The sequence below is a fragment of the Notolepis coatsorum genome (genome assembly GCF_963971535.1).
Source record: "Notolepis coatsorum genome assembly, chromosome: 13".
Lineage (NCBI taxonomy): Eukaryota > Metazoa > Chordata > Actinopteri > Aulopiformes > Paralepididae > Notolepis > Notolepis coatsorum.
Window position 1 is genome coordinate 37,035,660 of NC_140177.1, and position 18,774 is coordinate 37,054,433.

The 18,774-nt window shown below is 42.9% G+C and overlaps 1 protein-coding gene across 1 annotated transcript in view; it reads right to left on the bottom strand.

Moving 5' to 3' along the window:
• Positions 1 to 18,774, bottom strand: part of tesk2 (testis associated actin remodelling kinase 2) — a gene marked incomplete at its 3' end in the record, with an annotated part of 150,954 nt that overhangs the window by 21,140 nt on the left and 111,040 nt on the right. Inside the window, exons 8-10 of the mRNA XM_084327638.1 lie at positions 9,481 to 9,565; positions 9,075 to 9,158; positions 1,612 to 1,698 (exon numbers count right to left, since the gene is read on the bottom strand). Coding sequence (XP_084183764.1) covers positions 1,612 to 1,698; positions 9,075 to 9,158; positions 9,481 to 9,565 — 256 coding nt within the window. The remainder of the gene's footprint in view (positions 1 to 1,611; positions 1,699 to 9,074; positions 9,159 to 9,480; positions 9,566 to 18,774) is intronic.

Genomic DNA, 18,774 nt, shown 5'->3' on the forward strand with positions numbered 1-18,774 from the left:
CCTCAAACTGAACCTAAGCAAAACAGAATTGCTCCACCTGCCGGCCAAATCCTCCCCCCTGACCGACCTTTCCATCACAGTCGAGAATGCAGCTGTGACCGCGTCCCCGACCGCCAAGAACCTTGGTGTTGTCCTCGACGACCAGTTGAACTTCTCTGCTCACATCGCAGCGACAACCAGAACCTGCCGATTCCTCCTGAGCAACGTCAGAAGGATCCGCCCCTTCCTGACAAAAGAAGCCACCCAACTCCTCGTCCAATCAACAGTCATCTCCCGCCTCGACTACTGCAACGCACTGCTCGCTGGCCTCCCGGCCACTGCCACTAAGCCTCTTCAACTCATTCAGAACGCAGCGGCCCGCCTGATCTCAAACCTACCGAAGTCGGCCCATGTCACCCCACTTCTTAGGGACCTGCACTGGCTCCCCATTGCTGCACGAATCCGCTTCAAGGCCCTCGACCTAGCATACCGTGCGGCAAAGGGAACTGCTCCCGCCTACCTCCGGTCAATGGTCTCTAACTACACACCCTCAAGACCCCTACGCTCTGCATCTTCTGGCCGCCTCAGACCTACTCCTATCCAAGCTCCGGGAGGGTCATCAAAGAGAAGTCGCCTATTCTCAGTCCTTGCCCCACAATGGTGGAATGAACTACCCACCCCAGTTAGGACAGCCGAAACACGTCCAATCTTTCGCCGTCGACTAAAGACGCACTTCTTCAACCATTATCTGAATAAAAAAAAAACTAAAAAAACCCTAACCCTAACTAACCATACTGTCATGCACTTGTCCTAATAAACTAACCTACACTGTAGCACTCAACACTTTGATGAACATTGTTACTCAGCTGATAGAGTTGTGCCCTTCCTGATGGCTTGTCGTACAGAACTTGTAAGTCGCTTTGGATAAAAGCGTCAGCTAAATGACTAAATGTAAATGTAAATGTAAATGTCACAGATGCAAAGCGTTCTCACAGATTGAACTGGTCTTACACAAAGGTGCCGTGCCTGTGACCCGCCACTGGGGGCAGAGTGTGAGCGAACTCGCCTTGCATCTAAAAATGACGTCAAATGACTCCATTACTGTGTCCTTTATGAAAAGGTTGGATGGCCTTCTCTGGTTGAAAGGCACAACTATCATTGGAATTTGTTTATTTATTAAAGCCCTTATTGGTAAACTTCCCTCTTACATCACATCACTGTTGGAATGGAATCTTGGAACCTATTCTACACGTTCAAATGACAAATGGTTGGTTCTTAGGGTTCCGCCAGTTTGCTCTGAACTAGGAAACACTGCTTTTTCCTCTGATGCTTCCAACACCTGGAATGTCCTCCAACTGACTCTGAAGCTGAAGGTTCTTCCTTCTCTTGCTGCATTTAAAAGTATGATCTCCGACCACTGTGTCGACTTGTATCCGTCTTAGCTGATGTTTTTATTGTTTATTCTTATTCATTGTATCTATATGTATGGAATTGCTGATAAACTGTGTCTTGTTTTGTAAGCTCTGTAAATTAGGGTAACCTCAGTGTCTTACGAGTTGAAATAAAGGGTTGAAATTAAATAAAAAAAATGGATATCAGGCTGGTAGGAGAGAGGCTGGGAAGTGGACTCACATTGCAGCAGTCGAAGGCCACCTGCAGGAATTCTGAGGGACAGTCTCCAACCATGTGCTGGAAGGCGTGGTAGTCCAGACCGAAGTTCTACAGGAAACAGAGATGGTAGAAAGTCAAGATAAACACATGGTAGTCCAGACCGAAGTTCTACAGGAAACAGAGATGGTAGAAAGTCAAGATAAACACGTGGTAGTCCAGACCGAAGTTCTACAGGAAACAGAGATGGTAGAAAGTCAAGATAAACACATGGTAGTCCAGACCGAAGTTCTACAGGAAACAGAGATGGTAGAAAGTCAAGATAAACACATGGTAGTCCAGATCGAAGTTCTACAGGAAACAGAGATGGTAAAAAGTCAAGATAAACACATGGTAGTCCAGACCGAAGTTCTACAGGAAACAGAGATGGTAGAAAGTCAAGATAAACACATGGTAGTCCAGGCCGAAGTTCTACAGGAAACAGAGATGGTAAAAAGTCAAGAAAAACATATGGTAGTCCAGACCGAAGTTCTACAGGAAACAGAGATGGTAAAAAGTCAAGATAAACACATGGTAGTCCAGACCGAAGTTCTACAAGAAACAGAGATGGTAGAAAGTCAAGATAAACACGTGGTAGTCCAGACCGAAGTTCTACAGGAAACAGAGATGGTAGAAAGTCAAGATAAACACGTGGTAGTCCAGACCAGAGTTATACAGGGAACAGAGATGGTAAACTGTTTTGGCTATGTTGTGTTATTGTTATGATGTCATTTGTGTGCAATCCATACTATATACAGACAGAGACAGAGACACAGAGAGAGAGGGAGAGAGAGAGAGAGAGAGAGAGAGAGAGAGAGAGAGAGAGAGAGAGAGAGAGAGAGAGAGAGAGACACACACACACAGAGAGGCAGAGAGTTTATGTGACCTAATCCATCTGCTTTAGCCAGCTTCATGTCAACCCAATCGTCAACCCAATCCCTGTGACATAACCCTGTTGATTGCCAAGCTCTCCTAAGTCTGCCAAGTATTCCAGGACTATTAATAATAATAATTACGGTCTGGACAGCTACAGACACAATCTCTACTGTCAATACAGTAGTATTGTCTAGAACCAGTAAGTAAGGTCTGATCTCTACTGTCCTGTAGTATTATCTACCAGGACGTAAGGTCTGATCTCTACTGTCCTGTAGTATTATCTACCAGGAGGTACGGTCTGATCTCTACTGTCCTGTAGTATTATCTACCAGTAAGTAAGGTCTGATCTCTACTGTCCTGTAGTATTATCTACCAGTAAGTAAGGTCTGATCTCTACTCCTGTAGTATTATCTACCAGGAGGTACGGTCTGGTCTCTACTGTCCTGTAGTATTATCTACCAGTAAGTAAGGTCTGATCTCTACTGTCCTGTAGTATTATCTACCAGGAGGTACGGTCTGGTCTCTACTGTCCTGTAGTATTATCTACCAGGAGGTAAGGTCTGATCTCTACTGTCCTGTAGTATTATCTACCAGTAAGTAAGGTCTGATCTCTACTGTCCTGTAGTATTATCTACCAGGAGGTAAGGTCTGATCTCTACTGTCCTGTAGTATTATCTACCAGTAAGTAAGGTCTGATCTCTACTGTCCTGTAGTATTATCTACCAGGAGGTACGGTCTGATCTCTACTGTCCTGTAGTATTATCTACCAGTAAGTAAGGTCTGATCTCTACTGTCCTGTAGTATTATCTACCAGTAAGTAAGGTCTGATCTCTACTGTCCTGTAGTATTATCTACCAGTAAGTAAGGTCTGATCTCTACTCCTGTAGTATTATCTACCAGGAGGTACGGTCTGGTCTCTACTGTCCTGTAGTATTATCTACCAGTAAGTAAGGTCTGATCTCTACTGTCCTGTAGTATTATCTACCAGGAGGTACGGTCTGGTCTCTACTGTCCTGTAGTATTATCTACCAGGAGGTAAGGTCTGATCTCTACTGTCCTGTAGTATTATCTACCAGGACGTAAGGTCTGATCTCTACTGTCCTGTAGTATTATCTACCAGGAGGTACGGTCTGATCTCTACTGTCCTGTAGTATTATCTACCAGTAAGTAAGGTCTGATCTCTACTGTCCTGTAGTATTATCTACCAGTAAGTAAGGTCTGATCTCTACTCCTGTAGTATTATCTACCAGGAGGTACGGTCTGGTCTCTACTGTCCTGTAGTATTATCTACCAGTAAGTAAGGTCTGATCTCTACTGTCCTGTAGTATTATCTACCAGGAGGTACGGTCTGGTCTCTACTGTCCTGTAGTATTATCTACCAGGAGGTAAGGTCTGATCTCTACTGTCCTGTAGTATTATCTACCAGTAAGTAAGGTCTGATCTCTACTGTCCTGTAGTATTATCTACCAGGAGGTAAGGTCTGATCTCTACTGTCCTGTAGTATTATCTACCAGTAAGTAAGGTCTGATCTCTACTGTCCTGTAGTATTATCTACCAGGAGGTAAGGTCTGATCTCTACTGTCCTGTAGTATTATCTACCAGGAGGTAAGGTCTGATCTCTACTGTCCTGTAGTATTATCTACCAGTAAGTAAGGTCTGATCTCTACTGTCCTGTAGTATTATCTACCAGGAGGTAAGGTCTGATCTCTACTGTCCTGTAGTATTATCTACCAGTAAGTAAGGTCTGATCTCTACTGTCCTGTAGTATTATCTACCAGGACGTAAGGTCTGATCTCTACTGTCCTGTAGTATTATCTACCAGGAGGTACGGTCTGATCTCTACTGTCCTGTAGTATTATCTACCAGTAAGTAAGGTCTGATCTCTACTGTCCTGTAGTATTATCTACCAGTAAGTAAGGTCTGATCTCTACTCCTGTAGTATTATCTACCAGGAGGTACGGTCTGGTCTCTACTGTCCTGTAGTATTATCTACCAGTAAGTAAGGTCTGATCTCTACTGTCCTGTAGTATTATCTACCAGGAGGTACGGTCTGGTCTCTACTGTCCTGTAGTATTATCTACCAGGAGGTAAGGTCTGATCTCTACTGTCCTGTAGTATTATCTACCAGTAAGTAAGGTCTGATCTCTACTGTCCTGTAGTATTATCTACCAGTAAGTAAGGTCTGATCTCTACTGTCTTGTAGTATTAACTACCAGTAAGTAAGGTCTGATCTCTACTGTCTTGTAGTATTATCTACCAGGAGGTAAGGTCTGGTCTCTACTGTCCTGTAGTATTATCTACCAGTAAGTAAGGTCTGATCTCTACTGTCTTGTAGTATTATCTACCAGTAAGTAAGGTCTGATCTCTACTGTCCTGTAGTATTATCTACCAGTAAGTAAGGTCTGATCTCTACTGTCTTGTAGTATTATCTACCAGTAAGTAAGGTCTGATCTCTACTGTCTTGTAGTATTATCTACCAGTAAGTAAGGTCTGGTCTCTACTGTCCTGTAGTATTATCTACCAGTAAGTAAGTAAGGTCTCTACTGCCCTGTAGTATTCTCGAAGTCAACTTCCTGTCTGTTGTTGCTAGGCAACTGCAGCGTGGGGGGAAACTGCCCCGCTTCGTACATTGTGTACGGTTCATTTAGTGCAGAAACGGATCGTTAAAGCGTCAAATTAAAGACTATCAAGCGGAATTTTCTTCAGTCCTTCACAATGCCAAAGTGCTGCTGTGTTACGCGTTGTACTAATGACAAAAACAGAAATCCAAATCGCAAGTTTTATACCATCACAGAGGAAAAAGTGGCTGGTGGCTAACGTTCGGCTAACTCGCTCTGTGTTGTGGTCGTGGTAGCTACATGCTAAGCTAACGTTAATTACATAATATCGAACCGATAGGAGCTTATCTTATCTAATCTTACGTGGATGTTTGATCGGGTAGTGGCACACGTGGTACCACCACGTAAGATTAGATAAGATAAGCTCCTATCGGTTCGATATTATGTAATTAACGTTAGCTTAGCATGTAGCTACCATGACCACAACACAGAGCGAGTTAGCCGAACGTTAGCCACCAGCCACTTTTTCCTCCGTGATGCATCAGCTGGTATTATATAAAACTTGCGATTTGGATTTCTGTGTTTGTTATTATTAGTACAAAACGTAACACAGCAGCTTCAATTTGGGTATTCGAGAGATGGCCATGTCTGCAGGTGTTTTGTATGGACATTATGTCAAGTCAATCAGGGGGAGATCTTTGACTCATATCTCGCCTTAGAATCACCAGAAAGGCTTTCGAAATAGTGAAATGCCATGTTGGCCTCAATATTTTCAAAACAAATCGTATGAAAATGTTATGAAATGAACAAGAATGTGATAAAACATGTAATAAAAACGGACCTCAACGCATGCATTTGATGGTAGAAATCCGTATGGTCCCCCTATACCAAGATGGCGGCGGTCTCGTGACATCAGAGTGTCTTCAAGAATTATCTACCAGTAAGTAAGGTCTGGTCTCTACTGTCCTGTAGTATTATCTACCAGGAGGTACGGTCTGATCTCTACTGTCCTGTAGTATTATCTACCAGTAAGTAAGGTCTGATCTCTACTGTCCTGTAGTATTATCTACCAGTAAGTAAGGTCTGATCTCTACTGTCCTGTAGTATTATCTACCAGTAAGTAAGATCTGATCTCTACTGTCCTGTAGTATTATCTACCAGGAGGTAAGGTCTGATCTCTACTGTCCTGTAGTATTATCTACCAGGAGGTACGGTCTGATCTCTACTGTCCTGTAGTATTATCTACCAGTAAGTAAGGTCTGATCTCTACTGTCCTGTAGTATTATCTACCAGGAGGTAAGGTCTGATCTCTACTGTCCTGTAGTATTATCTACCAGTAAGTAAGGTCTGGTCTCTACTGTCCTGTAGTATTATCTACCAGGAAGTACGGTCTCTACTGTCCTGTAGTATTATCTACCAGGAAGTACGGTCTGATCTCTACTGTCCTGTAGTATTATCTACCAGTAAGTAAGGTCTGGTCTCTACTGTCCTGTAGTATTATCTACCAGGAGGTACGGTCTGATCTCTACTGTCCTGAAGTATTATCTACCAGGAGGTACGGTCTGATCTCTACTGTCCTGTAGTATTATCTACCAGTAAGTAAGGTCTGGTCTCTACTGTCCTGTAGTATTATCTACCAGTAAGTAAGGTCTGGTCTCTACTGCCCTGTAGTATTATCTACCAGGAGGTACGGGCTGGTCTCTACTGTCCTGTAGTATTATCTACCAGGAGGTACGGACTCTACTGTCCTGTAGTATTATCTACCAGGAGGTACGGTCTGATCTCTACTGTCCTGTAGTATTATCTACCAGGAGGTACGGTCTGATCTCTACTGTCCTGTAGTATTATCTACCAGTAAGTAAGGTCTGATCTCTACTGTCCTGTAGTATTATCTACCAGTAAGTAAGGTCTGATCTCTACAGTCCTGTAGTATTATCTACCAGGAGGTAAGGTCTGGTCTCTACTGTCCTGTAGTATTATCTACCAGGAGGTACGGTCTGGTCTCTACTGTCCTGTAGTATTATCTACCAGGAGGTAAGGTCTGATCTCTACTGTCCTGTAGTATTATCTACCAGTAAGTAAGGTCTGATCTCTACTGTCCTGTAGTATTATCTACCAGGAGGTAAGGTCTGATCTCTACTGTCCTGTAGTATTATCTACCAGTAAGTACGGTCTGATCTCTACTGTCCTGTAGTATTATCTACCAGGAGGTAAGGTCTGATCTCTACTGTCCTGTAGTATTATCTACCAGGAGGTACGGTCTGATCTCTACTGTCCTGTAGTATTATCTACCAGTAAGTAAGGTCTGGTCTCTACTGCCCTGTAGTATTATCTACCAGTAAGTAAGGTCTGGTCTCTACTGTCCTGTAGTATTATCTACCAGGAGGTACGATCTGATCTCTACTGTCCTGTAGTATTATCTACCAGTAAGTAAGGTCTGATCTCTACTGTCCTGTAGTATTATCTACCAGTAAGTAAGGTCTAATCTCTACTGTCCTGTAGTATTATCTACCAGGACGTAAGGTCTGATCTCTACTGTCCTGTAGTATTATCTACCAGGAGGTACGGTCTCTACTGTCCTGTAGTATTATCTACCAGGAGGTACGGTCTGATCTCTACTGTCCTGTAGTATTATCTACCAGGAGGTAAGGTCTGATCTCTACTGTCCTGTAGTATTATCTACCAGTAAGTACGGTCTGATCTCTACTGTCCTGTAGTATTATCTACCAGTAAGTAAGGTCTGATCTCTACTGTCCTGTAGTATTATCTACCAGTAAGTAAGGTCTGATCTCTACTGTCCTGTAGTATTATCTACCAGGACGTAAGGTCTGATCTCTACTGTCCTGTAGTATTATCTACCAGGAGGTACGTCTCTACTGTCCTGTAGTATTATCTACCAGGACGTAAGGTCTGATCTCTACTGTCCTGTAGTATTATCTACCAGGAGGTACGGTCTCTACTGTCCTGTAGTATTATCTACCAGGAGGTACGGTCTGATCTCTACTGTCCTGTAGTATTATCTACCAGGAGGTAAGGTCTGATCTCTACTGTCCTGTAGTATTATCTACCAGGACGTACGGTCTGGTCTCTACTGTCCTGTAGTATTATCTACCAGTAAGTAAGGTCTAATCTCTACTGTCCTGTAGTATTATCTACCAGGACGTAAGGTCTGATCTCTACTGTCCTGTAGTATTATCTACCAGGAGGTACGGTCTCTACTGTCCTGTAGTATTATCTACCAGGAGGTACGGTCTGATCTCTACTGTCCTGTAGTATTATCTACCAGGAGGTAAGGTCTGATCTCTACTGTCCTGTAGTATTATCTACCAGTAAGTACGGTCTGATCTCTACTGTCCTGTAGTATTATCTACCAGTAAGTAAGGTCTGATCTCTACTGTCCTGTAGTATTATCTACCAGTAAGTAAGGTCTGATCTCTACTGTCCTGTAGTATTATCTACCAGGACGTAAGGTCTGATCTCTACTGTCCTGTAGTATTATCTACCAGGAGGTACGTCTCTACTGTCCTGTAGTATTATCTACCAGGACGTAAGGTCTGATCTCTACTGTCCTGTAGTATTATCTACCAGGACGTAAGGTCTGATCTCTACTGTCCTGTAGTATTATCTACCAGGAGGTACGGTCTCTACTGTCCTGTAGTATTATCTACCAGGAGGTACGGTCTGATCTCTACTGTCCTGTAGTATTATCTACCAGGAGGTAAGGTCTGATCTCTACTGTCCTGTAGTATTATCTACCAGGACGTACGGTCTGGTCTCTACTGTCCTGTAGTATTATCTACCAGTAAGTAAGATCTGACCTATACTGGCTGAAGATGATCTCTATTAATGAATAGCCACGTTTTTATTTTATTTTTGGCAGTTAGTTGTGGAGCAGATGTGTTATGTAACTCTGACATAATGATTAAGGGCTACTGGAGTGACAGAGGAACAAGGGATTAAAACTAACCTGTGTAAACACACACACACTCACACAGTATTATCAGCTGAGCTCACCTCTGTACGGGGAAGGTAGTCTGGGTCAGCCTGGATCCTGGCGATGACTTCACACAGGATTATACCGTAGGAGAACACATCAGCCTGCAAACACACACACACACACACACACACACACACACACACACACACACACACACACACACACACACACACACACACACACACACACACACACACACACACACACACACACACACACACACACACACACACACTTCATTTTATTTACGTATCACTGCTGACAGATGATGCAACTTCCTTAAGACTTGAGTGAAGAAACTAGTGAAGCAGTGACAGCAGGTCGGTCTCTCCAGCTTCTCTTCAGAGCTCCAGGCCTCAGGTTCACCGTTACCTGCTACTGGCAGGTGAAAGGTCAAGGGGGGCGGTGACCTTTTGACCTTACCTTCTCGTTGTAGGGCTCGTCTTTCAGGACCTCGGGAGCCATCCAGAACGGGGAGCCCACCACCGACAGCTTCTCGCCCTCCGACCTGCACACAGACACACACACACGGTTGTATATACTTGAGAAGACATTCGACTTACCTACATTCATCCCTTCACTGCTAAGTGGCTGACTGTAACCTAACCCCCCAGGTCCAGAAATGGGTCCTCACAAGTGGCCATTAATTTTTGTAAATTCCTTTTCCTGTCGCCTAGTGTCAATTCATATGTTCACCACAGAAGAAACGTTATCTCGTGCAAAACTATCTTTGGTTCCACTGGGTTCTTCTGTCTTTCAAAACACAACATAACGGAGATCTACGCTGCAGGGAAACAGGAGAACAGATGATCCGATTAACTCAGTAGCTTTCTGACATCATTTAGACTCAGATTATTATAGACTCATTCCCTTCCAAAACAGCCCAAATCAGCTCCCAAAATCTCTCTTGTATTTCAGATCGTTGGGGGTAAAGTAGCTTTGCTTGTTCCTTTTTATCCATCTTATTTTTTCACAAAATAAACAAGCCGGATAAATCTAATGAGCATGTAATTCGTTATGAGCTGCTACCAGTTTGGCTACAAGAAACTCTGCATTCCTACTGTTTCTTGCTGCCTGGATATGTGCCTCAACCTGGCCGCTGTAGCCATTGCCTTTATGCAAAGTTGTAGACCAAGGATAGCTGGATCAATCAGATTTACAGTTTTTCAAAGCGTACATTTTCACCTTAGATTACAATCTGGTGGATTGGTGTGATAACTGGACCATTAACACTTTGAGTGCCCACCACGACATAACACGTGTTATCAGCCCGCCCCCTGAATGCCCACCACGACAATTAGCGTGTTATTTTTTTTATTAGCGATCTGAATTCATATTTCATCAACCGAGTCTCTCGTTGGGAAACCAGCCCCATCAGGAGCTCAGATGTGAAAAAAGCGCCCCCTATCGTCTCCCAGATGGTAATGCACCCTTTTGGAATGGACTCAATGAAAATGGATGAAAAAAGAAAAATCCGGAATCCACATTTTACTTCTCAGGCATGTAACCCGAGCCGATTGCAGTCATTCTGGTCCCTCAGAACAGCGTGGAATATGCGTTTCCAGTCCCCAGCGTTGGATCAATAAAAGCGATCGATTTTTGGAATGGCGATCAGGAATTGGAATGATCTTTTTGGAGAACATCTGATCTGAGGTAAGGAATCTATTTTACAAGTCTTGGGATGATCAGAGTTGTATTCGCTGAGCTCTCAGCGTTCGCCCTATGTGTGTGTGTGTGTGTGTGTGTGGGCGATGGCTTTGAGGAAATCAGAGAATAGATTTTTCAGATCGCCTATAAAGCGTGCATACGTACACATATACTATCGATAATCTAGCGTTTATTTGAAAACGATTCATAAATAGGCCGATAAATTACAACGTTTTTGTGTATTCTAGAATATTCCAGTACAGGGCGTTTATTATGGAATCTTTATATTTTCCTTGAAAACGAGGGCTTTAAAAAATGCGAAAAAAACCGAAAATGAACCGACAAAAAAACAATCCGCTTCGACAATGTTGACTGGAAAACGAGTCATTGATAAGCGACGGGCAGATTAGACACATAATTTAAAACATAGATTAGGCGTTAACGCTAACATTGAAGTGGATGGTGGGCATTCAAGCACTAAATCGTGTGCCCCCTGCTGGCACTGAAAGTGTTAATAAAGGAACACTTGCTTGACTTGTTGTGATGCATTGTGGGAAATAGCATGTACCCATCATGTACTATGGCATGGCAAACACAGATTTGTATTATTATTTTTCTTTTGTACATTTTTGGGAGGGATAAGCAAACTAGTAAAAACATATATATATATTATCCACAAACAATCATTTGCCTAAGCATTCTCCTCTGTAATCTCAGAGTCTGTCTCTGGAATGGTCCAGGCCCGATCTATCCTCTTGTTATGAAAACAGGGAAGTGGAGAATGTGAGCGATGCGGCGTGTTGTTAGTGTCAGTGTTAACACTTTCACTGACACACTACCAAAGGGTTAATCCTTTCACGGCGACAATACATAAGGTTAACCCTTTCACTGCCACATGACAAATGGTTAATCAGTAAGACCCTTGGTGGTGTGAGGAGGAGGAAGGCTTGAAGGAACACACCAACATTGTGATGAAATGCTCTGACCGTCTTCTCCAGAGTCAGACGAGAAGATAGATAGCAATTTCCTCTCTGTGTATTCAGTAGAAAGCTATCCGGCTGCGAGCTAGCCTAGCTCAACACAAATTAATGGAAGCAGATAGACCACTAGCCTAGCTTAAAAATCTGTCAGAGGTGCTTTTGGCCAGAAGCTAGGCTAGTTGGTCTGCATCCGCTTCCATTAATGTGTGGTAAGCTAGGCTAGCTCTAGCCGGATAGCTTTCTACTGAAGACACAGAGAGGAAATTGGTATCTATCTTCTTGTCTGTCTCTGAAGAAGATGGTAAAATAATTTAATAATCTATGGTGTCTATCTTCTTGTCTGACTCTGGAGAAGACGGTAAGATCATTTTATCATCTATGGTATCCATCTTCTTGTCTGACTCTGGAGAAGACGGTAAGATCATTTTATCATCTATGGTATCTATCTTCTTGTCTGACTCTGGAGAAGACAGTAAGAGCATTTCCAATAATGTTGACGTTCCTTTCACTGCGACAATACACATAGGGTTAACCCTTTCACTGCCACACGACAGCAGGTTAACAGTCGGTAACCGTCGGTAGTGTGATAGTAAAGGGTTAACCTTCTGTAGTGTGGCAGTGAAAGGGTTAAAGTGACGCAGACTTCAGAAACAAACTTTCATCCACTGCTGCAACCTTTCATCCCCCCTCCCCCCAATTCATATTGATTTTATTTATTATAAAAAACATATATTATTATATTAATATAATATTATAATATGTTCTCTTACTAGTCATACCACTGGCCAGTATGGCTTTACGTCTGTATCACTGTACATAACAATACTACAACTCTGTACATACCAGTACTAATTCATATATTTTATACCCAGTTTAATCACATTGTATATTACTATTGCATTTTACGGTTACATTTGGATGCCAAAATAATTTGCATTGTGCTGTACTTGTGCTGCATGATGACAATACATTAGAATCTAATGCAATCTAACCTAATGTAATGTAATGAGATCTGTCCATCAGACTTGCAGTGTTAATGAATGAGCTTGTCTCTTGTATGAGGAGGGGGGGGGCAGGCCCCACATGCCCACTAATGGAATCACACTACATGGGAACTGAAACCTGTAACAATAATACTACTAATAATACCAATACTACTAAATATAGTACTATATATATATTATATATTATTACCGTATATATATATATACACACTAGGGCTGACCTCGACTAGTGGAATTGTCGACTAATCGATCGAAAGGAGCCGTCGTCGACTGCCAATCTCTCAGTCGAATGGTCCAATCTATCAGTCGAATGCTCCAATCTCTCAATCGGGTGCTTAATGTCTGATTTAAGTTGAATCTCTCTATCTCTCTCTCTAATCCATTTGGGCTGTGGGGGCTGCTTAATGTCTGAATCAGACATTAAGCTAATCTTTTTGGCATTCTGGGGGGGGGGGGGGTATGGCCAATCAAAGTCGACTATACAAATCCTTAGTTGGGGACAGGCCTAATACACACACATCTGTCTGTACATGCCTGCATATAATCCTTTTACATATCTGTAGATACTATATCTGTACATATTCCTTACCTACTCTTACTAGTTACACTGCTGGCCAGTATGACTTACTACCATAGTGTAATTATACCTGTACTTATTAATACTACAACTCTGTACATACATCTGATTAGCACTATTACTAATTTATATATTGTATACCCAGTTTAATCACCTGTACATTGTATATCACTATTGCACTTCCCTGTTACATTTGCACTAATGTAATCTAATATAATCTACATTTCACATCTAATCTAATCTAATAATTTACTAACTGATTTATCACAAAACTAGGGAGGTCCTTCTAGCCTAGTTCATCATGAACAGGTTCCTCTCAGACACGACATGGCCCGCTCTCTGGTGCTGAAGGAAGGCATTCTGGGTAATGTTGAACAGGGTTCTCAGGAGAACAACAGTACCGGGACAGAGGAGCTAATCGTCATTGCATTGTTCAACACCACACCTGGTATGTGTTTGTGCAATCCAGGAATCTGATATAGTGCCAGTATCGACTGTTTCCCCTGCGTGCCAGGCCGCTGACTGGTGTCTGTTTTAGACATGTGATTGATTGATTGATTGATTGAAAACTTTATTAACAGATTGCAGAATGGGTACAGTACAGTACAGCTCAATACATACAATTGTTAAGGGGATGCAGACCAGAGAAAGACTTTCGTCTTGTTTACATCAGGGTCCCCCATTTTCAATTCATCGTAACATATGTGACATACATGACATACCGATAGACAGTACTGCTACATCTATACATTTATGACATACCAGATTTGCAATTACAGTACATGCGCCTAGGTGGCGGGTATGTAAGGCCAGGCGAGGCTATGCCGACCCAAACCAACAGCCCCAGTCTGCGCATTATTATAGGCAGCCTAGGCTACGATATTGTGTGTGTGTGGGCTGCTGCAGCCCGGTGGTGACAATACGCAAGGGTCGGCCAACCAAGGTGTCAATGGCAGTAGGTGTGGTGGCCGTTTAACATTCCAGACTGCAGGCAGTAACCAATCACGCCGCATCATCAAACTAACCGATGCCAGTCTGGTCTTCAAAATCCTCCATGGTCTAGCCCCACCTCCACTTTCCGATTTTTCACCTCCAGGTTCACCAGAACTGTTGTACCGGGTGACTTGGCTGTTCCATTAAGGACAGGTACATTTAGCAAATCAGCCCTCTCCGTGAGAGCTGCCAAGACCGGGAACTCCATTCCAAGTTACATGCCGCCTGGGCATAACGCGGATCACCTGAGGCCAAGGGCTTGCTCTACGAGGGCATGATGAGACTGAGTCAGAGTTAATCAAATCGTGGAAAGTTTTTAGAGCTACTATGTACATTGTTTTCCAAGCAGCTTCACATTGAAAGTGATCTCACAGACAAACTTAAAGCAGAAAAGATCCTTGATGCACGAAACGTCGCATTTTTTTTGTTTCATTAAGGTAAGACAATGGTTAATCATATTGGATGCCTTCATTTGAACAATTAATTTGCACTATATGAAATGAGTGGGGCTCGCTGTAGTAGCCTAGTGGGTGTGTGTATTGTATGAAATCAGAACCTGGACAGCACCGTTTTGCGTGCACCGTTTGCGTGCAATGTCCAGCTCACCCGCCGCCTATGGACACGCGGTTACATCACAGCATGCGGTGCACAAGTTTAACTATTGTAGGGCCAAGAGTTCAACTAAACACAAAAGGTCAAAAGTTCATCTTGCGCCATCGTCGTATGGAAATAAGGGGTTATGTCATTAAAGGTGCTGTAAGTGGTATTTTCTTTAATAATAGCTCTACATTGTGACAGTCATCACTGATATGGTGTTTAGTCAGTAACATGGGTCTCCCAGTCCCTCCGCTCTGCAGTAAACACAAAATAAATGTCCTGGTATCCCTACCCACTTGATCCAATCAGGAGAGAGAACTCCACACTGCAAAAATGGTCTGACAAAGATAAGAAATAAAAACAAGTTTGAAACAAGTAAAATTATCTGACAGCAAATGTGGCTTGGCAAGACTTCTTGGAATAAGTAAAACACATATAGGGTTCCCTCTCCTGATTGGATAAAGTGGGGACAGGATACCAGAACATGTATTTTGTGTTTACTGCAGAGCAGAGGGATTGAGAGACCGATGTTACTGACCAAACACTCTATATCAGTGATGGCTGTCGGAATGTAGTGTTTTATGATTAATTGAAAATGGGGAACCCTGATGTAAACAAGACTTTCTCGGGTCTGCATCCCCTTAACAATTGTGTGTATTGAGCCGTAATGTATTGTATGAAACAAAGCGGGGCTCACAACTCACTTTTGATGCTCCAAGGTGTTTTAATTGTGACAAAAAATAGCAGATACATACAACGTTTCGACCCTTCCGGTCTTTTTCAAGTAAGTTACAAAAAATAGCAGATACATAAAAAAAAATAGCAGATACATGACGGCTACATGGTGCAGTGGGCAAGGCGCTCACCACGAATACTGGAGACTGGGCTCGAACAGGTTCGCCTCCCTGTTCGAGCCCAGCGCTCCACATTGCTTTCAGTTTAGCTGGTCGTCCGCACTAATACACATTGGCAGTATTAGGGGGAGGGAAACTGATGGGTGGATAAAAAAAAATAAATAGCAGATACATACAACGTTTCGACCCTCTGGTATTTTTCAAGTTAGTTACTTGTAAAAGACCGGAAGGGTCGAAACGTTGTATGTATCTGCTATTTTTTGTCACAATTAAAACACATTGGAGCATCAAAAGTGAGTTGCGAGCCCCGCTTTGTTTCATGTACTACTGTTTTTACAGTTTGGCTCAGCACCAAGGAACGGAGGGTGCGTTATTTATTTTTTGTACCCATTCTGCAATCTGTTAATAAAAGTTTTCAATCAATCAATCAACACTTGTATGTGTGTATTTAATACTTATCTTAACAACTAAAATACCACTTCTAGCAGCTTTAAGGGCTGGAGCGACAGACACTGTTCACACTGTCAGGATGTGTTTTTTACGGAACAGAGCCACAGCTCACTGGCCACGGCTGTCTTTTTAATGACGATCACCTGCTGTTTCAGTCACATGTTGTTTGCGATCCTGCCAGTTAAGGCACCTTGTGTATACTGTTTACTTTTACTCATAGTATATATTCAGATTACAATTATTTTATTGCCTATATTTATTGTAACATAATATAACCGAGGGCATACAGATCCTCATCTGCACCTTTATTTACACTGTTTATGTTTATCATATTTTTATATTCAGAGTTAATTATATAAAATTGTATTGCCTATATTTTCTTTCTACTATTACCCTGCTCATACCTGTACCCCTCCCCCATGCTGCAATGAAGCCCACATTTCCCCAAAGGGATAAATAAAGGAATATCTTATCTTATCTAATCTAAGATGTCTGCGATCGCATGCTATGAATAGACTTCCTCAAAATCAGAACCATCCGCTTAAAAGCTTTGCGCAAGTTTGAATGAACGTGAACTGCGGAGGGCGTTCCAGTCCAGTGGGGCTCGCATCGCAGGAAGACGTCTTCTAGGGCGTGTCCACCCACACCTGAATTCTCAGGAACTTGTTTCAGTCCAGTTCATTACAAATTGAGGCTGCGGTTACATTAGGGCCAAACTATTCGTTTCATTTAGCTTTTCAGAACGCTGCGTATTGGCAGGCAAGTTAGACGTAATTTTGTCTCGTGAGCACCGAGTGATGTATATACATGTAGTACAATGCCAAAGCAGTAGGTGGAAATGTAGTTCAAACATGAAGGCCATTTTCAACCAATCAGAAAGGTTGAACGCGTCACTACACTTGCTGCTAAAAAACAACAAAGCCACCATCTTTAAATACCTCACATGAGCCATTTAGCAACATAGCATTTATTTTTCAGCAAGAAACAAAGTGCAATAAACAAAAACGGATACATTCACTGTGTGTTCTGCCTCATTTGTTGATGAAAACAAAACCAACATCAACACAATTTACCACCAAGAGTCTCACAAAAAGATCGCCGATTGTGTTAGCTTACGTGCTAACGTGATTGGGATATGCCATTATAATAGTATAGCATTGTGGCTATCGTACATTAACCTAGTAACGTTAATGCTAGTAGTATGAATGGATGAAAACGTTATTTAACAGATTGCAGAATGGGTACAATACAATACGGCTCAATACAAACAATTGTTAAGGGGATGCAGACTGTTGTAGTTTGGACTGGGTTCCTTATAACAATAACTTGACAACACATGAGCTTAGTTTAGCCGCAGCTACCAATCTGAGGAGGACGCAGCTGATATCCTGTATAGCCTCCCCATATGGCCGGTTGGTGTCGGGAGACAGCTAATTATATTAATTATAGCGCGATATTGCAAGTGACTGCCAGAAATAGTTCTGATGTTTGACTAATGGACGGAGTCGAGGTCCAGCCAGGGGAGAATTTGGCGTCGGTGTCTACTACTGCGCATGGGCGTGGGCATGGGCATGAACGGCTCCGTTTCTGACTTGCGCAAATTACATGGCACTGTTGTCGGGGAGTTTTCAAAACGAAAACACCCTTTCAGCGTTGCCGCTAGGAAAACACGTTTTCCTGCCAAAACGACGTTTCCTTTTAACTTGGACATGCAAACGTAATAATTCGAAAATACAACGTTGCTGTTTTCCCCCAGTGTAACCAAGGCCTGAGAGGCTTGTGCAGAATGTAGACGTAGACAGTGAGGCTCCTCCCCCTGTGTTTACAGATGGACTGAGCCTATAAAATACCAACACAGGTCTGGATTTACATCACACTGGCTGGCTGGTTGACTGACTGACTGACTGGATATCTGACTTGCTGACTGGCTGACTGGCTGGTTGACAAGACAGGTTTTTCTGTGTTCAACCACAATGTGCCACATAGTCCACATGTCTGTGGAGCAGAGGATGTGGATGGAAGCACCTGGTCGTTTGCTTTGGCAGACTGTACCTAAGATGGCTGCCATGGAATGTTGATAAAGTTGTCATGGAAACCAGCTTTGTTTCACGTGTGGACTGTACCTTTTCATCAATATTCTATGTCGGCCAGTGTACTTAATACAGACTACTGTATAAAAAATAAATACACAAGGGCCCAAGCCGTTTCCCTAGCAACAGAATTATTTTGAAAAGGTCTACATGATAGATGCTAGATAACACTGGGTCATCTGTGTTTAAATAGTCCAATTCTCCCCTCCCCTGTCTTGAACGTTGCTCGACTATGCCCCCCACTGGTCGATTGTAGGGAGGATAGAAGCCTTGCATCACGTGTCCCCTCCGGTACATGACGAGGCAGCCTGTCACATCTTTTCACCTGCCAGCGCGGACTCCGTGGCGAGGTGTAACGCATGGGAGGCTCACACTACCCCCGCTACTTCCTGTCTCTGCTGTGCAGGCGTCCCCCAACCGACCTGTAGGAGTCGCTGTCCACAACGTCCAAATCCCCACCCATCGACTTCCACCCTCTAACTCTGCCAATTGAGTTAGTATGACGGCTGGCCCAAGCCGGAGGCA